The sequence below is a fragment of the Lucilia sericata genome, unplaced genomic scaffold, assembly GCF_015586225.1.
Source record: "Lucilia sericata isolate MDLA Ls3-8-SP2 unplaced genomic scaffold, ASM1558622v1 Contig000220F_arrow, whole genome shotgun sequence".
NCBI lineage: Eukaryota > Metazoa > Arthropoda > Insecta > Diptera > Calliphoridae > Lucilia > Lucilia sericata.
In genome coordinates, this window is record NW_023994248.1 from 174,824 (window position 1) to 197,833 (window position 23,010).

The window sequence follows — 23,010 nt, forward strand, 5'->3', positions numbered from 1 at the left end:
AATGCTATATCATCGAAAATAATGACCTTAAATATGGCTATTTTAAAGTACAAAAATATTGTATTTGAAATCCTTCACATTTGATCAATATTTTAGGATAGTTATGCCAGTTGGATTTCTCCAATATTTTTATACTATATAACACAATATCTTAGCTTTACTATGAATAAAAAATTATGTCAAAATTTAACATTTTATAAAAAGTATTTATGATCAGCTTCTATTCTACCATTTCCTACTGTGCGATGTGACAAAGAAATTGGATTCAGATTAAGCGATTCTCAATAATTCAGAAAAGTAAACTTTGGTCTCTGGGTTTCTTTTCAAATTTTGTCGACCTGTGTAATTTTCTAGGAAAGGATTTAGATGCTTAATTCTTTTGCTTTACATTCCACTGACTTAATTTCTAAAATAAAATTTTATATTTGAAAGACAAACAAGTAAAAATATATAGTCGGGCATGACCGACTATATGATAACCTACACCAGTGAGTAGGTTAATATTTAAACAATTTGTTGTTGATTTTCTGAAAGAGGGTTATACGGGGGCAAGGGTAAATATGGGCCTATCCTTATAAATGTTGGTATAGGGATTTACGTTTATATTAAAGTTATATATGCAGAATTTTATCGTGATACTAGTGAATTATTGACTTTCAAGACCTTTTCTGAAGGCGACTTTGTATGGGGGCAAGGATGAAATGAAGCCCGATCGTTACGACAATTGGCAGTAACATTTAGACTTATACGCAACTAAGTTGTGCCAATTTTTGTAGAGATACTGAAACATTTAACTCGCATTTAGCTCGAGAGGCCAATTCGAGGGGTACGGTTGTAGACCGATTTCAACCATTTTAAACCAGCTTCATTCTTGTGCCATCAAAAAGTAATTTAACTTTATGAATTAATTTTTAGGGAATGGGTTTAAAATTTTATTTACCCCCATTATTACAACTTGGCAATAACTAAAGGTAGGATTTTATAATGCAGATAATTCATTTCTAGTCATTTTAATTTTAAAGGACATCGGTAAAGCACACGGAGACCTTTCCGCCTTAAACTTTTAATTTCTAATAAAATATAATACAAAATTTAAAAACATTTTCTATTCATGAATTTCCCAAAAAAAAAATGTTTCAATCTATTTTTATTTAAAAACAAAATTATAAAAAATTTCAAAAAGTTAGGTGTAAAGAACGAAATATGCAATAAAAAAATGTAAAAACAGTACAGTAAAATATGCGGAAATATGCTGTAAAATTCAAAATATGCAAAAATATGATGTGAAGAACAAAATATGCAAAAATATGCTCATTTCTTATTTAACTTTTGCACCGTTGCACAAGCTTGGAGATGTTTTTTGAAAGTATTTTATATAGGAACCATACTATTTATTAATTGATTAGAAACCCATGTCTATTCATGAGAAAAACTCTACTTTGTTTTTAGAAATCCGTTAAAAATAGACGACGTTATTGATATTTTTCTTAATACAAAATTTTTCCAAAACTAATTTTTTCAAAGCAAAACAGCTGTTTTGTTTACAGATGGTAATTTTGACAGTACATATGTAAAATAAATGTCGTCTAATACCACCTTAAGCGAGAGCACATAGGTGAAGCAGCCTATTGTACTTTATTTTAAATTTAAGTGAAAGAATAAGTGAAAGCATCACCATTGACTGCCACGTAATATCACTTAGATAAGCGAGTACATAATGTGTATTTTTACCGCTGGGCGCGGTCCACACAAATAACAAGATATTATACAGGCGCTGTATTTCGCGAGGAAAAAAATTATTTTTCTTCGAACGAATAAAAAATTTGCAATTTAGAATAAGGAATAATTCGAACAATTTTTGTCGATTAATCGAATATTTGAATGTTACTTTTTACGAATATTTTATTATACATAGCATTTAAATTATGTTAATATTTTGTAAAACAAATCTAAATATAAAGATATGTTATAATTGAAACAAAATTTTTACTTTTTGCAGTTTATAAAAATTGTTGTTTTGCAATGTTAAAAATTAAAATGGTTTAGTTTTAGAAGTAATTCTCTTCGTTTTTTTAATGTTTGCAATAAGTGAAACGGATAAAAATTAATTTATTTGGTTCCCAGCAAAAATAAAGCGAAGTACTTCCAAAAGAATAACATTTATCACAACTTCAAAAGTACAAATTACTGAATTTTTTATCTTCTGTGAAAGTGATGTTTAAGGACTTCCGAAAAATAATTCTATTTTTTCAATGTTGAAGATAATTTTTTGTTCTTACATTTTTATGAGATAAAAAATGTTATATTTGGGCTTTTGTATTAAATGTGTCTATTACCCTAATTAATGTTAATATTATTTAAGTCAAATTAGTTGTATTCTATAATACTACAATTTCACTTCCGAATAACTTCCAGAAAAAGAGCATTAATATTAATTCTTGAGAATGACTTCAGAAGTAGTGAATTTGGAATCAAATAAAAAGGTCGTCCCTACTATAACAAGCCTGTGTTAAAATCATAATTTCTTCAGATCTTTTTCAGTACTTCTTTTTCACTTCTTTGCAAGTTCTTTTTTTGCTGGGTATACAGAGTGTAACCCTTCACCGAAAATTAAAATGGAGACACCACATAGAGGATAGGATCATCGGTGCTGGGCGATATGTAGGAGAACTATAGGCTTCATGCCTAGGGTCATAGGGTCTTAGTTCTGCTATGACACATTGGTTTTAAAAAAGTGTAATTAGACTAATTCTAGCTTATGCTTCAATAATCTGGTTGACTTTGTTGGACAAAAAGTGTAATATCAAACAACATGCTGATTAGGAACAATTGGTGCCATAAATAAGCACAACTTCAAGCAAGGCTTTTAAAAACGTTGCTAGATATTCTACTCATTGAAACATATTTGAGATATGAGGCGGCACTTACAACCGAACTGCTCATAACTTTAGGTGAACTAGCCAAAAGCGGTATACGTCATCAATGTGTACTGGACGCATTGGAAGGCTATAAACAATCATCGTACGTGCCTGATCGCATACCAGACACAGAATATGTCGAATACTTTAAAATACTAAGTCTTGGTCAAGCTGAACATTTCTCACGAACACTGATTGGGAAATTCTTAGAAGAGTTGAGAAATTTAAAATAGGTTGAGATTCAACTAAGTTGCTGATTTATAAGTGTATTAATGTACGAAATCCGGTTTTTACCCGTATCTTAAGATTTTGAAGGTTTTTGGCATATTTTATTTATATTTTATTAAATTATTCGAATAAAAACTTTTATTCGTTATGCGCTCGAATAATCAAATAATTTTTAAAATTTAATCAACTACTCGAATAAAAAAAATGGTACATTTTTATTCGAATAATTTTAAACACGAATAATTGACAACCCTAGTAACCACCCATTTTTAGGAAAAATCAATATAACCCATCTTTCTTGATGGCGCATAAAAGGTAATTTGAAAAATACATTTTTTAATAATTATTTTCTCTAAAGTAGTAATGGTGTAATTTATATTGTCTTGATTTAGTAATAGAAGTTTGAGGTTTTGAACACTGCACACATTCGCCAATTATCAAAATTGCAATATGTTTTTTGAGTTAGTTTATAAAAGTTGTGGTATACAACCACATCAGTGTTTGTGTGTTATTTGTAGAAATATTGTGCAAAATTGCAATATAAATAGCAGTGTAAACATTTTTTGAGTAGTGCAAATTTGCAAAGTGTCGAAGTCGTTTAGAGTCGCAATATAAACTAACATGTCGAAAACAACAAACAGAAAGGCTTTGGAATTGCTTTTTGATCGTCCTCTTGAGCCCGTTTTTACAGCTAGGGATGATGGAAAAGCTGTATTTGATTTGCCTGAAAGTTATTATAACGAACAGTATGTAGATGTCAAGGATGAAATTCAATCAAGATTTAGCGAAGATGTCGATGTCAAGATACCTTTACGCGAATTAAAGCCAAAGCCTGACTTAAGTTTTACCCGACCATTGGGAAAAAGAAAACAATTTTCACTTTTTAATAGCATCCATCGATCTATTGCTGCACGTTTAATTGATATTTTTATGAGCAGTCCAAACGAAGATATATTTATTGCAACGTGTGCTTATTGCAAAGATCGCGTAAATCCTTTTCTATTTCAATATTGTTTTTCTGTAGCAGTGCAACATCGCAAGGACACTAGCGACTTTCCTGTGAAACCAATTGCAGAAACATTTCCACAAAATTTTATTGAACCAGCTGTTTTTAAAGATGCGCGTGCCGAAGGAGAAGTTGTTCCAAATCCAGGCGATAGAGTGAGTTATTAAAACATTACTTAATAAAATTTAAAAAAACAATGAGTGTATGGTTACAGCGTCATATCGAAATTCCTCGAAATTACACGGCTTCCGACCGGGAGGAAGAGCAACGGCTGGGCTATTTTCGAGAAGATATTGGTGTAAATAGTCATCATTGGCATTGGCATTTAGTATACCCAGGCAATGGACCAATTGATATCGTCAAAAAAGATCGTCGCGGTGAACTGTTTTATTATATGCATCACCAGATCTTAGCCCGGTATAATGTGGAACGTTTTTGCAACGGTTTAAAAAAAGTAAAAATTCTTAATAACGTACGTGAACCCATAACAGAAGGTTATTTCCCAAAAATAATGAGCAGCTTGAACAATCGTACGTACCCATCACGAAATACTAACACCAAATTGCAGGATATCGATCGAGAGGACTCAAAACTGGAAATTGCAGATTTAGAACGTTGGACTGATCGTATTGTGACTGCCATTGATCAAGGATTTGTAGTTGATGTAAGTTACAAATAAATTATATCAGAACTTGTTTCACATTATCACTTTAAATTTAGACTCAAGGTAAACAAATACCATTAGATTCAAAAAAGGGCATTGATATTTTGGGTGATATGGTGGAATGCACAATTTTGTCAGTTAATCCCACTTTTTATGGAAATCTGCACAATGAAGGTCATAATGCCATATCATTTTGCCACGATCCAGATGCACGATTCTTAGAGGATTTCGGTGTTATGGGTGATGTAACTACTGCTATGCGAGATCCCGTTTTTTACAGATGGCATGGTTTTATTGACACCATCTTCAATAGACACAAGGAGCGTTTAGATCCATACAGCAGTAAGGATTTAGAATTTAATGGAGTAATTGTAACGAAATTGGAAGTGCGCATACAATCGCTCAAGGCAACTCCCAATACATTGATAACATACATGGAAAGATCTGATGTAAATTTAGCAGCTGGTCTAGACTTTGGACCCAAGGGAAATATTTATGCCACCTTTACTCATTTGCAACATGCTCCCTTTGAGTATGTGATTGATGTAACAAACAACGATAAGAAACCTTTGAAGGGTACATGCCGAATATTCCTTTGTCCCAAGTCAGATGAACGCGGTACAGCACTTGGCCTGAACGATCAACGTCAACTAGCTATTGAAATGGACAAATTTACAGTAAACTGTAAGTTTTACCATACGCCTATTTCTATCTATAATATCAGTGCTTACTATTATAATTACGCTTTTCAGTAATGCCAGGACCGAACAACATACGCCAATTATCAAAGAAGTCAAGCATTACAATTCCCTATGAACGCACATTTAGGCCTATTGGACCTGACTATCAGCCTACCGATATGGAGCGTTTGGCGGAATTCCGATTCTGTGGTTGTGGCTGGCCAGAACATATGCTATTACCCAGGGGAAAACCTGAGGGTATGACTTTTGATTTGTTCGTCATGATTTCTGATTTTACAGGAGATGCTGTGCAGCAAATGAATAACAAGTAAGTAAAAAAACATTAATAAATACTTAGGTATGTATATCCCAACACAAAAATAACCAAATATATATTTACAGTCCGGATATATGTGGAGACTCATCCTCATTCTGTGGTCTTAAAGATAAGTTGTATCCTGACAATCGCACCATGGGATATCCATTCGATAGACGCCTACAAGTAGGCACACTTAAGGAACTTACTAACACATTTTCGAATATGTCTATGACTGATGTGGTCATACGTTTCAATGATGTCATTGTTGATCGCAAGAACTAAATGATTGCTTGTCAATATGTATTTATGTACAACATTTAATATTATACTATTCCTTTTGATATAACCAGCAAAAAATAGAAAATCTATAAGTAATCTAACAGTCTAATATATACTTTTGTATCAAATCCACCTCCTTAGTAATCGTAATTTTGTTTAAACAATAAAATTTTAAATAAAAAAATTTTGATTTTTTATGATTATCCTAACATACTAACATGTAGGTTGGTACAATTGTACTTTTTGGTACAATTCGATCTACAAAAGTACACCAATGACCCACAATTTTAAATGTGTATGTATGTACGTATTTTTAACGCAAAGCTCAAAAAACTTTCGACTTCGATAAAATTTTTACTAAACTTCAGAAGAGGATATACATACATATATGTATATTGCTCCTTTTTTATACTGATATAAATTTGCAAAAATATAGATATGGTACAATCTTATTCAAAAAAAGTACAAGTTTCAGCAAGTTTGACAGTATATAAATGATGAAACAGAACACGACTGTATCTTCAAGCAAAATCGAGGCCCATAATTAAAGCTACGTCAGTAACTACAAATTCTCTCATAATTCTTTTTACTTTTTTTGTTTTTATTTTTCGTCGCCTATTTGCTTATATAGAGTGTGTGCCAATCGGTAACAATTTACTTGAAAATGTAAATTTTCGATAGATATGAGGTGAATAAAATTTTACTAGCTCATAGAGCTACATACATTTTTGAGAAATGAAAAGAAAAATTTGAAAATCCAAAAAATAAAATATTTTATAATTTTAGTCTATAATACATTTGTGATAGTAGAAATTCATTTTAATAATAAAAAAATCAATAAAAATGTTTCTTTTATTAAAATAAATACAGATTTTCTTGTGAAATTAGTGAGAATTGTCGAAATTTCATGTAATCAAAATAGTTTTCGTTTGGCACAGCAAAAGTGATAATAATTTCCACCATAAGAAAATTTTATTTTGCCATAGAACTTTGCTAGCGTTTGGCACACAGCCAAAATGTATGAAAATATTTTGAAAGTATGGTAACGCTGTTGGGAGAATGAGTACCTAAAAATGTGAGCATAAAAATAAACGCTCTCAAAATAAAATAAATTCAATTTCAACAACCGCATTCAACGTGTTAATTTTACGTCAAATTGTATGGAGAAACTTATGATGCCGCAGTTCTGTTTCATCATTAAAAATTAATGTGTGTTGTAAGTTTGTATATGTATTTGAAGTTTATAGACGACTATACGGCTGTACCGATTTTCTTGAAATTTTCACAGTGTCTTCCAGTTTGTCTGGAAATTTTAAGTAGAGAAACTCCAACAGCTGGAGTCTTAAAATTTGTATGGACTGCAGGAGGCGTCAAACTCAGTGAAACCGAATTTAACTATACTAGCCCACATAAATAGTACGGTTTCTATAAAAAATATTTTGTAAAAACATCTCCAAACTTGGACAACAGTACAAAACTAAAATCAACAAGTAACTTATGTGTGTCGAATTTCATCATACTCGTATTTTTAAGCCAGTTATGAGCGTTAAAGTCATTTTTTGAAGGGGACCTTATATGGGGGGTGGGGTCAATTATGGACCGATCCACATAAAATTTAGTAGAGAGGTTTTGGCTCGTCAGGGATTTAATTATGTCAAATTTCATTGCTATACTCGTATTTTTAAGACAGTAATGAGCGTTAAAGTCATTTTTTGATTGTGTCGAATTTCATCGATATATTCTTATTTTTAAGCCAGTAATGAGCGTTATAGTGATTTTCCGAAGGGGACCTTATATGGGGGTAGGGTCAATTATGGACCGATCCTCATAAAATTTGGCAGGGAGATTTTGGATCATATGAAACATATTTATGTTGAATTTCATCGCTGTATTCGTACTTTTTAAACAGATATGCCCGTTAAAGCTGTTTTCCGAGGGTCCACTTGTATGGGGGCTATCCGATAACGTGGACCGATATTTCCCATTTTCAATACCAAACAAACCTTATCTATAGAAAACATTTATGGAAAATTTCAAGCCTCTAGTTAATTCCGTTCGGACTCTATCGTGCTTTCAACAGACAAACAGACAGACGGACGGACATGGCTAGATCGTCTTAGAATTTAATAAGGACCCAGAATATATATACTTTTATGGGTTTATGACCAATATTTCGATGTGTTACAAACGAAATGACAAAATCAATATACCCCCCATCTTTTTTGATGGTGGGTAAAAAAAAATAAGTTTGCTGATGAAATGCACACATATTTTTCCAGGTTACTTAATCATCATATATGTTATTATAGAGGCTTCAGCTTTCTAAATCCGTCTAGAAACTTTAAATCGGTTGAGATTCAACTAAGTTCAGTAGACTTGTAAGTTTTTTACCCGTATCTCACGTATTCTTGTTTTATATGGACCAATACTCATAAAATTTGGTGGAACTATTTATGTTTATTTAAAAATTATTTATTCTGAATTTCATTTCATTAATTTATAAATAGTACGGTTCCTATATAAAATACTTTATAAAAACATCTACAAAATTGGAAAATGGCACAAAACTAAAATCAAAAATATGTTTGTCGATGAAATGCACGCATATTTCTCCAGGTTATCTAAACATCATATGTGTCATTATAAAGGCCTCAGCTTGACCTTTGTAATTCCGTTAAGAAACTTAAAATTGGTTGAGATTTAACTAAGTCACTGACTTGTAAGTGCTTAAAGGTGTTTGCAAATTTCAAAAACATATTCTTGTTCTATCTTTTTTTGTTTAATGATTAGGCGTTTTCTAACGTTTTTTCATTGTCAATCTGATGGGATATGACCTAAAAGTTTTGGTAACACATGCATACATAACGCTCATTTACTACAAGACTGGCATAATTCAAAATTTGGGAGTTTTGAACAGAGGACTATGAAACATGTGTCATACTGAAGTCTTTCATATAGTTTTATCGAATTTCAAAGCCATTTTTCCCGAAACGACTTTTTTGGATTAAGCCGGTCTAAATGAGCTATATATATATGTTTGGCTTCACGAGTTATTTTTGAAATTATGACATAATACTTTCTATGAAAGTTTTTCGATCATCACTAATATTGGCGTAATTATTTTGGTCAAATTTCAATTCCTTTATCTGCATCTCTGCGGCCAAAACAGCAATTTTAGGCGACATTTTTGATAAATGAAAAACATCTAAATATATATCAAATCTGACTTTACTATGCAACTACAACAACATTTAAAATGTATAAACTTAATTTGGCAGGATTTGGATGTACTAAAAATGCAGAAGAGCAAGAGAAAAAATACAATTTTTCAAAAAAAAAACAAGTTAGAGTGCTATATTCGGCTGAGCCGAATCTTAAATACCCTCCACCAGCTACTTTTATATTAATACTTTTCTAATTGATCAAATATTTGTAGAAATAAGTTTTCTCATGTCTTAAATAGAAAAAATCCCAAGATTTATTTAATTTTGTAATAAGTTATGAGTATTTATGTGATTTTCTGAAGGGAAACATGTATGGGACCGACCGCACCCATGCTATGAACCGATCGTGAAAAAATCTTGAAATATAATTTTTGTACACAAAACTAATATTTGTGCCAAATTTTGTATCAATAGCTTTATTTGGTAATGAGTAATGTGCGTTTAAGAGATTTTCATAAAAGGACCTTCTATGTGAGCTATGACCAATTATGTATATAAAGACAAAATTTCAAAATTCTGTATCTATATCATTATTTGGTAATGAATATTGTGCATTTAAGTGATTTTCTGGAGGGAACCTGGTATGAGAGCTATGACCAAATATGAACCGATTGCAAAACAATTTTATAGTGTAATTTATGTATATAAGAGCAATATTTATGCTAAATGTATATATATATATATCAATATTTTGTAATGAGTTATGTGCGTTTAAGTGATTTTCGGGAGGGGACCTTGTATGGGAGCTATGGCCAATTACGGACCGATCCGAAAAAAACTTCCATAATAATATTTCTTTATATGTGAGCAATACTTGTACCAAATTTTATATGGATATCTTAATTTAGTAATGAGTTATGTGCGTTTAAGTGATTTTCGGGAGGGGACCATGTATGGGAGCTATGACCAATTATGGACCGATCGGAAAAAAACTTTCACAGTAATATTTCTATGCATATGGGCAATACTTGTACCAAATTTTATATGGATATCTTAACTTAGTAATGAGTTATGCGCGTTTAAGTGATTTTCGGGAGGGGATCTTGTATGGGAGCTATGACAAATTATGGACCGATCGGAAAAAAATTTCACAGTAATATTTCTGTGCATATGGGTAATACTTGTTTTTATGTGGATATCTTAATTTAGTAATGAGTTATGAGCGTTTAAGTGATTTTCGGAAGGGGACCTTGTATGGGAGCTATGTCCAATTATAGACCGATCCAAAAAATTGTTTCTCTGAATGAATTGTATCGACATAATATTTTATCTTGTAAAATTTTGTGAAGATATCGACATTGTGACGGATTTTATTAACAAAAAACCCATTTTCCGGGAATATGTACTTTTGTATGGGAGGTATATGAAAATGTGGACCGATTCTGGTAATTTTTAGCATGAGTCAGACTCTTGTGCAGAAACGAATGTGTGGTGATTTTTATGGAATTATCTAGCATAGTTTTCGAGAAAATTACATCAGAATGTGTAAAAAATTCTTAATGAATATTTTTGGAGAATTTGGTTAAATTATATTTCTTCGTTTTAACGTGAGCGTGTTTTACACAGACAGACGGACGGACGGACATAGCTAAATCGACTCAGAATTTGATAAGGACCCAGGACTTTGTTGGGTCTCAGATGAATATTTCTTGGTGTTACACACGGAATGACAAAGTTATACATACCCTCTATCACCACTGATGGTGGTGATACATATGTATGTATGTATGTATGTATGTATGTATGTATGTATGTATGTATGTATGTATGTATGTATGTATGTATGTATGTATGTATGTATGTATGTATGTATGTATGTATGTATGTATGTATGTATGTATGTATGTATGTATGTATGTATGTATGTATGTATGTATGTATGTATGTATGTATGTATGTATGTATGTATGTATGTATGTATGTATGTATGTATGTATGTATGTATGTATGTATGTATGTATGTATGTATGTATGTATGTATGTATGTATGTATGTATGTATGTATGTATGTAGTATGTATGTATGTATGTATGTATGTATGTATGTATGTATGTATGTATGTATGTATGTATGTATGTATGTATGTATGTATGTATGTATGTATGTATGTATGTATGTATGTATGTATGTATGTATGTATGTATGTATGTATGTATGTATGTATGTATGTATGTATGTATGTATGTATGTATGTATGTATGTATGTATGTATGTATGTATGTATGTATGTATGTATGTATGATGTATGTATGTATGTATGTATGTATGTATGTATGTATGTATGTATGTATGTATGTATGTATGTATGTATGTATGTATGTATGTATGTATGTATGTATGTATGTATGTATGTATGTATGTATGTATGTATGTATGTATGTATGTATGTATGTATGTATGTATGTATGTATGTATGTATGTATGTATGTATGTATGTATGTATGTATGTATGTATGTATGTATGTATGTATGTATGTATGTATGTATGTATGTATGTATGTATGTATGTATGTATGTATGTATGTATGTATGTATGTATGTATGTATGTATGTATGTATGTATGTATGTATGTATGTATGTATGTATGTATGTATGTATGTATGTATGTATGTATGTATGTATGTATGTATGTATGTATGTATGTATGTATGTATGTATGTATGTATGTATGTATGTATGTATGTATGTATGTATGTATGTATGTATGTATGTATGTATGTATGTATGTATGTATGTATGTATGTATGTATGTATGTATGTATGTATGTATGTATGTATGTATGTATGTATGTATGTATGTATGTATGTATGTATGTATGTATGTATGTATGTATGTATGTATGTATGTATGTATGTATGTATGTACTTTCCACTTTCCTGAAGGGAACCGCATGTAGGGGTTATGGCCAGTTAGGGATTAATACTCGTAACTTTCTGAAAGTGGCTTTATATATGGGGGTAGGTTCAATTATGGACCGATCCTCATAAAATTTGGTAAAGAGATTTTGGGTCATATGAAACTTATTTATGTCGAATTTCGTAGCTTTATCCGTATTTTTAAAACAGTTATGTCTGATTAAACTGTATTCCGGGGGGCACTTGTATGAGGGCTAGATGAAAACATGAACCGATATTGCCCATCTTCAATACCAGACAAACTGCAGCAACAGAGAATATTTATGCAAAATTTCCTAGCTCTTTCCGTTCGGACTTTATCGTGCTGTTAATAGACAGACGGACGGCCATAGCTGGAACATCTTAGAATAAGGACCCAGAATATATGAGCAAATTCAAAAATTTTTAAGAATTGGATAACATTTCCTCTGACAAGAATCATATTTAGTGGTAAAATTGGATAATAATAACAGATGATAAATATGAAAACGTTAAATATTTCCAGTGATGCGCACAAAAATCATAAAAATACATGTTAAGCTATTTTCCAGGGTAGGTAAAATATCGCTCGCGATCGCTATTTTATTTATATCGCTCGTTTTAAAATTCAAAATCGCGAGTTTTATTTTTCAACACGCGAGCACAATTTTAATTAGAGTTTTATGTGTTTCGTATTCGCTTCGTAAGCGATATTTACATGTTTTTGTTTTTCAACTCGCTTACGAGCGAGCGGAAAACGAGTTGAATTCGAGTTAAATTCGAGCCGAAAATCAGCAAAATGTGTGTGCAAGAAACAGGTTCTGTTGTGGTAGTAAAAAAGAACCAATAATATGGGAAATAATTATGTATGTGTGATTGTGTAGCCGTAGGTTTTATGACGGTCTGACAAAGCAAAAGTGGGAAAGTATAAGAAATATATTGTCTACCTTTTTATTTAAATGTGTATGTTTTTTATCTGTAGTTATGTATGTACATACATATGTATATTGATTGACATGCAAGTGATCTTTAAAATTTTTTTTTATTTATTATTTATTCTCTAAAGCGAAAGAACTCTTTCTTTCTTACAAATATATTGAAAACAACAAATAAATTTAAAATTTTGTTTTTGTTTTCAATATATTTATAAGAAAGAAAAAGTTGTTTTGATATTGTGAAACAGGCAGTTAGATATTGATTGTGAATCAAATGGTTTGAAAATTTTTATTATGAAGATAACGTGTTGAATGATGTACGTATGTATGTATGTATGTATGTATGTATGTAAGTATGTATGTATGTATGTATGTATGATGTATGTATGTATGTATGTATGTATGTATGTATGTATGTATGTATGTATGTATGTATGTATGTATGTATGTATGTATGTATGTATGTATGTATGTATGTATGTATGTATGTATGTATGTATGTATGTATGTATGTATGTATGTATGTATGTATGTATGTATGTATGTATGTATGTATGTATGTATGTATGTATGTATGTATGTATGTATGTATGTATGTATGTATGTATGTATGTATGTATGTATGTATGTATGTATGTATGTATGTATGTATGTATGTATGTATGTATGTATGTATGTATGTATGTATGTATGTATGTATGTATGTATGTATGTATGTATGTATGTATGTATGTATGTATGTATGTATGTATGTATGTATGTATGTATGTATGTATGTATGTATGTATGTATGTATGTATGTATGTATGTATGTATGTATGTATGTATGTATGTATGTATGTATGTATGTATGTATGTATGTATGTATGTATGTATGTATGTATGTATGTATGTATGTATGTATGTATGTATGTATGTATGTATGTATGTATGTATGTATGTATGTATGTATGTATGTATGTATGTGTATGTATGTATGTATGTATGTATGTATGTATGTATGTATGTATGTATGTATGTATGTATGTATGTATTGTATGTATGTATGTATGTATGTATGTATGTATGTATGTATGTATGTATGTATGTATGTATGTATGTATGTATGTATGTATGTATGTATGTATGTATGTATGTATGTATGTATGTATGTATGTATGTATGTATGTATGTATGTATGTATGTATGTTGTATGTATGTATGTATGTATGTATGTATGTATGTATGTATGTATGTATGTATGTATGTATGTATGTATGTATGTATGTATGTATGTATGTATGTATGTATGTATGTATGTATGTACGAAGTTTTCTACTACTTTGCAACCAAATAATGTACGTACATATGTATTCGCCTACATAATTTTAATGGGAAACTTATTTGGTTATGTCATATTTATATATAAATTGATTATGCCTTATAAATTTAAATTTATTCCATTTACAAAATTATAAAACTCGCGATTAACTCGTTTTGACTCGAATCGCGAGCGAGTTCTATTTTACGCTCTTTAAATTTTCAACTCTTATCGCGAGTTTAAAAATTAAACTCGCGAGTCGAATAGATTTATTCGCCGGAAAATGAATTATTTAAATCGCTCGAATTAAACTCGCTCGCGAGCGAATTGAATTCGATCGCTATCTGCACCCTGCTATTTTCTAATAAAATTGGTAGTATTTTCTATTACAATTTGTAAACATTTATAAGGATATGTTTCGAAAAATACACCAAAAATTAAAAAATTATTTGAATTTTTTTGTATAAAATTTAGAGATGATTGCAAAATTTTTTTTTCGCCGCAGTTGAAAACATAATTTTAATTAGTATATGTCATAATTATGTATGAATTCATAGTGAATGTGTTTAAATTGCTAAAAATTTTACTATATATGTGAATTTATTTTTGAGGTTATGAAATCTGTATTTAGTTAGTAAAATTGTATATTCTTAAAATATTTTAATGCGCATCGGATTTTGGCAGAATGCTGAAATAAAGCTTTTATTTGACACTAATATTTATATTTATTTTTCTTTCGCAACATCTTTTTAATCCATCAATATAATTTACTGCATAAAATTTAAAAAATTTTTGCATCACGTCTTTAGTTAAAAATACAAAGAAAAAGAAGTATAAATTTTTCAAAAAATTTAAAATTATCATAAAAAGTTCGCATTTACAAATTTTGTAATGTTAATGTTAATGAGATTGAGATGAGATTAAACTAACGCGGTATTAGAACTGCATTCGTAAATAGCTTTGAATGTCACATTCAAAAATATGTTCATAAAACAGGGATGGCGGTAATTCATGGGTAAAGTAATTCATTACATGGTCAATTACAATTACTTGTATTTGTAATTGGCCAATAACTAATTACAATTGCATGTAATTTTAATTAAATTTTTGTCAATTTCAATTACTTCTAATTGTAATTGAAGTTTCCAATTTAAATTACTAATTGAAATTTAAGTATAACTAATTACAAATGATATGTAATTTTAAGGAAGAAAATTCAGAATTACAAGTAATTGTAATTCAAAATTCTCCAATTACAGTTACAAGTAATTGTAATTGGCAAAACTACAATTACAATTACAAATAATTGTAATTGACAAAACTTCAATTACAATTACAAGTAATTGCAAATGAATAACCTCATCCCCGTCATAACGTTAAGAGATAATAAGCTACTGGTCTTCAATTTTGGACATACATACATGTGTTTTGGTATATTATATATATATTTATATATATATATATATATATATATATATATATATATATATATATATATATATATATATATATATATATATATATATATATATATATATATACTTTTGTGAGTCTATAATCGATATTTCGATGTGTTACAAACGAAATGACAAAATCAATATAAACCCCATCTTTTTTGATGATGGGAATACAAGTGAAGTACTCCCAAAAATTGCATTTAATACCACTTCAAAAGTAACATTAAGTGTTTTTTTTTTTAGATTCTGTGAAAGTGATGTTTAATGACTTCCTAAGAAGCGATAATTTTATAACTGGTGATATACATATTCTTTTCAACTTCTATTGAATTTGTATAAATGGGATTCTACCAGGTATTTACCAGGTATATTTCTTTTTTTTTTTAATATTTTTTTAGGTATTTATAAAATGTTTTAATATGACTATTTTTCAAAAATTGACATATCGTAAATTATTTTAAATGAGCAATTTGTTTTGATAAATATCAAAATTACCTATTACCTCAAAATAATTGAATAATATTTCACAGTCTTCCGTTTGACGTTAATATTCACCATAATTATTCTATGTATTAGAATATGATGCAAGAGAAAAGTAATGAGTTAAAAAGGTAATTTTAAATCATTATTTTCGGATATAGGCAAATCAAAGGTACATATTAGCTAAAGTGATGGTCTTAAACACTTCCCTGAGAAACACCAGTTTTTATCGCAGTTACTTTATCCTAAAAAACATATCCGATGGGTAAGACTCTAGTATTTTGTGTATATTACTACATGAAAAGCTGGTTTTTGACATTGAAAATATTATATAGCAAGTAGAATACATATAATGTAGAAATAGAAAAATTAAAGAAGTCGTTCATATTCCTAATGTTAGTTAGCATATATTTATGTACGTCCCATCGACAAAAAGCCTGAATCCATAAGATGTGAAGTTAATGATAAGTATTATTTAAATAAAGTTTAAACCGAAAAACAAATCATTTCGAGGAGGACAATGATATCACAACATGGCACAATTATTCCAGAGTGATAAAATTACCAGCATAAGACTAAATTATATATTCTCAAGTTGTTTTTTCTTAAAAGTTTAATTTTATCTTTAAGAATCCATTTGGATTTAACAAATAAAATAAAATGAAATTATAGAAATAGGTGCTAATTACAGTTGGTCGAAAACAAAAATTCATCAACCTTTTTTTCAAACATCCAGATGTTCAAAATTAAAATCTTGTGCGTTCTTATTAGTTGTTTGGGTCTGCTTGTTGAAATCAATTTTCTGAAGACACTGATATCTTCGAGATCTAAATCTATCAGACATGCTTTCGAGAAGTTTCCTATTTAAAATCAGCAAAATCAAGAAAAAATCGAGGTCCTAAACAACTCCTGAAAATTTCATCCAAAAATAAAAATTTTTTTCTGGTGCCCCGGTAGGTTAGTTGGTACTGTGCTAGCCTGTCAGTCTGGGGGTTGTGAGTTCAATTCCCACCAGAGACTACTCTACAACGGGCGTATGGTCATCGTCTCCCTGCTCGTAAATTAGGTTAGAATATAATTTGTTACTGTGTTTTTAAAACCTACTATTATGAAGGGTATATAAGATTCGCAACAGCCAAACATGCATGACATAGAAGAATAGCTTGTTGATTGAGTCCATACCTTTTTTATTATTACAGGTTTTAATATACATAATTAAATATACCGCATATAATATTTTAAAGTACATACACCAAGTAAGTTTCCAAAATATGTATAATTGCTTATTTTATCAAAAAAATAATATGTTATATTTTACATTAGACAGTAAAAATCAGAGGGGAATGAAATAATATTCAATTAACTTTAAATTAACCCATTAGTTGTTTTCATATAATGAGCGATTTGATAAAAATGCCACAACGATATTAAAATCAAATTAAACCACAAATACATATGGTTATCAGTCAACTATGTACAATTAGATTGTCATTCATTGAAAGAATATAAAGTAAATGAGTTTAAAGAAATTTTTAAATTCAAATATTTATAAAATAAGTTCATACTTAGTTTTATCAACTTAGTATGGCCTCAATCAAGATATTATTCCTGTACACTGCATGTCTGATATTACTTGTGGTTCCTGCAAATGCTAAAGTAAGTACCAAATTTAAATTTACTTTAATAGTGTTCTAACTTAAAAAAATATATTAAATTAACTTTTCATTAAATTGCTTTTAGATATATCTATGTATACATATGTTTGTTAACATGTTTGAAGGTTTAAGGACATTTTGATATATCTTAAATAACTTTTAAACCATGATTTTTTTAATTTGAAAATTTTAAACTCATATAATAAGTAGAGCTTAATATGTTCATCATCTAATGTATACTATTTTTTTACTTTTCAAATATTCGTCAAAACATGGTTATGAGGTTGATAACATTCCCACCTCGAAAATAATAGACATTTTTAAAAATAGATAAAACTACAACGTAGACTTTAGTATGACTCACACATTCAAAGCCCAAGAGGCCATAAATGATATTAAAAACGCAATCTTACTTCTTCGCTGCTGACAAAAAAGATCAAGTACAAACGAGTTGAAACTTATAATTCTAAATTTAATTAATTTGACTGCCTCCGTAGGAAATGTAAATAGGTACTATTTAAAAACATAAATAACATTAAAAAAGTAAAATATAAAAATCAAGTTTGGAAACCGTTTCGCTAATGATTCAAACCTTGTCTGAAATCGATTTATAGTTCTAATATTGGTTTAAAATTCTACGTTTTCTTCAAATCTTTAAAATGTTTATATTCTTTATGCACTTTTTAGTATTAAAATACTTATGCTTGTCTATTTTATTATACCTAGCACATGGTTTTGTTACTTAAGTCATTTGTCTTAAGTATTACTATTTAGATATATAATAACTGCATTCAATGAATTTCTGGCATGGTTATACTAGCCATTTTAACAATTTGTATTCAAACAATTAACTTAAGATACTAAACAACAAAATATTACCCTAGCAAAGTAATTTACATAATTTGTTAATCATAGACCTATTTGTTAGACCATTGTATGTATTTATGTCTGTAGATACATATGTATGTACATATATGTGATGTTTCGATATTTATATTTAATATATTACAAATTATTTTTTGTAGAAGAAGTTTGAGTTGACATTCTTGAACTTTACATGTACGAATCCCTTGGCTAAAGAGAAGAACACTCCAGTTACCACTTATCATTGTGGTCTTAGTAAAAATCTAAAACGTCGTACACTGCATTTAGAGATGACTTTTGGAAAAGACATCCAATATTTTGATCTTAGCTTAAGTGTTGTATTACCACGTCGAACAAACGATTTTGTGTTGCTTAACCTAACAAAAATGAACGGCTGTCACATGTTATCAAACAAAAATCAAATTCCATTGTTACAACTAAGTCGAAAAATTCTGGATCATTATTCAAACCTTCCAAAACAATGTCCCCTGCGTGCTAATATTATTTATTACATACGTGGATTTCGCCTTGATATCGATCTTTTTCCAGCATTCACATTTGAAAATGACATGAATGCAAAATTTGAGTATATAATTGATAAAAAAGTTGCGCTTGAAGGTTTCATCAATACACATGTTGGACTTAAGGGGAGTTCCTAAGGTGTAGAAATTTGACAAAAGTATTTCTAAGTAAAAAAGGATCAATATTTGTATGTACATTTAAGTTTTATTATTATTAAATATTTTTAAAAAAGTTTTTACACCATAAACCACGACACACAGTGGGGTGAAGTGGCCAATAATGCAAAAGTAACCGTTAATTAAAAAAGTATTATTTGGATATATAAACAACAACATTAATAGGTAAAATTTTAAATAATATCGGAAAGGGGTTTAAGTTTCACTGATTCAAATTTATAGTTTTAAGTTATTATGTATTTCAATTATTCAAAAAAATTAAAATGTGTGTAAAATTTAAATGGCCAATTTGAAACTTATATTATATATTGGACATCCTCAATGATGGGTACACGACAATGTAAAGCCCTGGAACACAAATGTAGGACAGCCAGAACAAATCGTCAACGACTTTTTCGAACAAATGTCGCGAAAATCGTGGACGATTTAACGAGAGACAGTGTCGCTTAGTCTGTCGTTCACTCAATAACAGTGAAAACTTCGTCTATATATTCACTGACGACATTATACAGGATTAATTCCACCACTTTATCGTCAACGATTAAATGGATGACGATGTCGTTGACGAATATAAAGGCGACAATGTCGTCAACGATTATATGGATGACAATATCGTCTACTTTATCTACTACTTTAATAAACGACAAATAATTTTACAAGTTAAAGTGCTATGTTTGGCTATGGCGAATCATAAATACCCTCCACCCATACCCATCGCAAAAATATCAAAATTTTTCTATGCATTCATATTTTTTTACGAACAAAAATTCGTAAATAAGTATACATACACTACGTCCCTAAAGTCTACAAACGATTTTAATTTTAGGTATTTTTCTGTGTATTAAAGGAAAATAAAAAATCCTTTGCATTATTGTAAATTTTATAATTTGAGAAATATAAATCACAAGAAATCGTTTTTCAACTTTAATAAATAAAATATTTTTAAAAGAAAAATCAATTTTTTTCATGTTTTGAATTTCACAAAAATCTACAAACGATGGATGTAAATGTTTAATAAAATAAGCGTCGAAATGGTCGTTTTTGGTTATATATTCTGTGTTAGTATATTCGATATTACATATGGGAAATTCTTTTTTTTGTTTTAGATATTAAGAAATCAACTTTATGCATTAAATATTTTTTTCATTTAATATTTTGAAAATTAAGTGATGACGAATTTTTATTCACAAGACTTGAAAGAATAAGTCCATAAAATTTGTGGTCGAGAGTAGTTCCATGTTGAAGAAATAAACACTCAAAATTAAAATTTCTCAAAAATGTGATTGAAACCAAGTAGTTTTTTTTACAACTTTTTGATATTATGAGGGCGGCTTACAACTTAGAAAGTCAATTTTGCTAATGTAAGCTGTATACACTTGTTGAATGACTATAGTCCATATTTAATTGTTGTGCCATTTTAAATTTGAAACCAAATTTATACAATTTTACAATATTTGCAGTTTTTTGGATAGAATATTTGCGGCTCTTCGGTTATGCAAAATGTATAAATGAGAAAAAGTAGACATTGTAATTACGCGTCGTTGTATATCTCCAAAATGTGCTCTAGAAGGTATCACTGCGGGAGAAGCTTAAATATTGGAACAACAAACGTGAAAGTTTTGAAAAAAGGGCTTTTTCGCGAAGCACACAAACATCGTAACTTCATACACCCAAAATATCGCGTGATCGAAATACTTTTAAATTTTACATGTTGAAATCATAAAGCCGCGATAAAATATTAGCATGCAAAGATTTTAGAGCGAATACAAAATAATTGCAAATTTTTCATTTTTTACTTTAGCGAATTTCCGCATTATAAACAAATTTTAAATTCTGAATTTTATCAGTAATCAATCTTTATATGAAAAGAATTGGTTTGCATCAAAAAAAATCAATCAAAGCCTTTCGTGGACTGAATACGCGGGGTTCCTTTCACCACAAAAACCGATGAAGCACACCTAAGCCGCTAATTTAAATTGGGGACATTATACATCAACCGGTAGCTGACAATGATGTTAATACGAAAATCGATAAACCGTTCGAAAACCGTGCATTAATAAAAGTGTAAAAAAGTTCATTCATGAAAATTTATAAATTCTTTACAAAATTTAAATTAACCGAATAGATTTTCATTTTAACGGTTTTTTGCGTTAATAATTCATTTAAATTTAAAAATGATAAAAGCAGTTAATTGTAGATAAGCTTGGATATGTTAACTGCAAAAGAAATTTCATCAAAATTTCTCTTTCGCCGAAAACGCGGTATTTCTTGAGTTACAAGATAATTCGAAGAAGCACACCTAAACCGCTAATTAAAATAGGTAACACTTAACATTAATCGGTAGCTGACATATTTGGGTTAAATTAATTTGTATTTTGGGTCCTTCGTTGTGGATTATATCCACGCTTATATTTTCGAGTTTCAGGTAAAAACGTAATTTTGGGAACTTTTTTAAACTGTTAACTTTAAACCGCTATAACTTTGGCGGCTTTTGCTAAAAATTATTCACGAGAAGATAATTGTACTTCTAAGATGTTAGACAATGTCCACACAAAATATCATTGATGTGCTATTAAGAAAATTTCATCATTTTTTGAACCCCAAAATCTAAATTAAAAAGAGAATTTCCCATATGAACTTTTTATGGATAACTATTTCGATATGTTTGCTCATTAATCTCCTAAAAGGGATAACTGACCACGGATGCATCCTGTGGACTTGTAGCTTCAAATACTGTTCTAAATTTTGAAAGTATTGACCTCTGGATATTTAGGAGAGTGTTTTAGCATTGATCTACCAATTTACATTTATTATTACCTTAGCATCAGAACATTATGTTAAATGTCATTGTCCTGCATAGAGATCAGTTTGGCATTTGGATGCAGTTTTCAGATCCCAGCAAAAAATACTGCTTGCCTGGAAGCAATTTTGTAAGGGAGACTATAATCCGATATCACTTACTGGTGCGCATTATAAGTACATTATTTTTGTTTGAGATGAACCACTTAGAAACAATAGGTTTTGAATCCAAAAAGCGTTTATGTAATAGCAACTAGTTGCACTTATATCATGTATAGAATATATGGGGGGATAGGGTACAAATAATTTTACTTTAAATAATGCAAAAAATATGTTACTCACTTTCCACTTTATTACTTTACCAAATATAAATAAGAAACGATGATAGGGAACTCGATGTACTGTTGTTTTACAATATTGAGTTTTTATTGTTGTTCTTAAATTTGTTTGTATTTGTTTTGGGGTAATACGCTTCTGCCGTCTTTGGTGGTTGCTGATTAACTGAACAAGTGTTAAATTGATCTTTAATAATATCAGTTACATGTACCAATAATAATAAGCAATAATGATTGATAGCGAATTTAAATGTTGAGAGAGAAAAAGAAATAAAAAGAAGAGCGTAAAAAATA

At 29.6% G+C, this 23,010-nt stretch overlaps 2 protein-coding genes across 2 annotated transcripts in view; one reads left to right on the top strand and one right to left on the bottom strand.

Moving 5' to 3' along the window:
- LOC119602298 (potassium voltage-gated channel subfamily H member 3-like) overlaps window positions 1–22,759 on the bottom strand; it is a 175,284-nt gene extending 152,525 nt beyond the window's left edge. Inside the window, exon 1 of the mRNA XM_037953730.1 lies at window positions 22,724–22,759. The gene's annotated coding sequence lies outside the window, so the exon portion shown is untranslated. The remainder of the gene's footprint in view (window positions 1–22,723) is intronic.
- LOC119602309 (phenoloxidase 2-like) lies at window positions 3,716–6,270 on the top strand. The gene is made up of 5 exons (XM_037953742.1): window positions 3,716–4,307; window positions 4,367–4,816; window positions 4,873–5,500; window positions 5,569–5,824; window positions 5,899–6,270. Exons 1-5 carry the CDS (start codon window positions 3,768–3,770, stop codon window positions 6,095–6,097), a joined length of 2,073 nt encoding a protein of 690 aa, XP_037809670.1. The 5' UTR covers window positions 3,716–3,767; the 3' UTR covers window positions 6,098–6,270.
- Window positions 22,760–23,010: the final 251 nt, after the last annotated feature.

Coding starts and splice junctions, on each gene's coding strand:
- LOC119602309 (XM_037953742.1), top strand. CDS start 3,768: ATGTCGAAAACAACAAACAGAAAGGCTTTGGAATTGCTTTTTGATCGT. Junction 5,501..5,568: donor GGACAAATTTACAGTAAACT/GTAAGTTTTACC, acceptor TACGCTTTTCAG/TAATGCCAGGACCGAACAAC. Junction 5,825..5,898: donor GTGCAGCAAATGAATAACAA/GTAAGTAAAAAA, acceptor ATATATTTACAG/TCCGGATATATGTGGAGACT.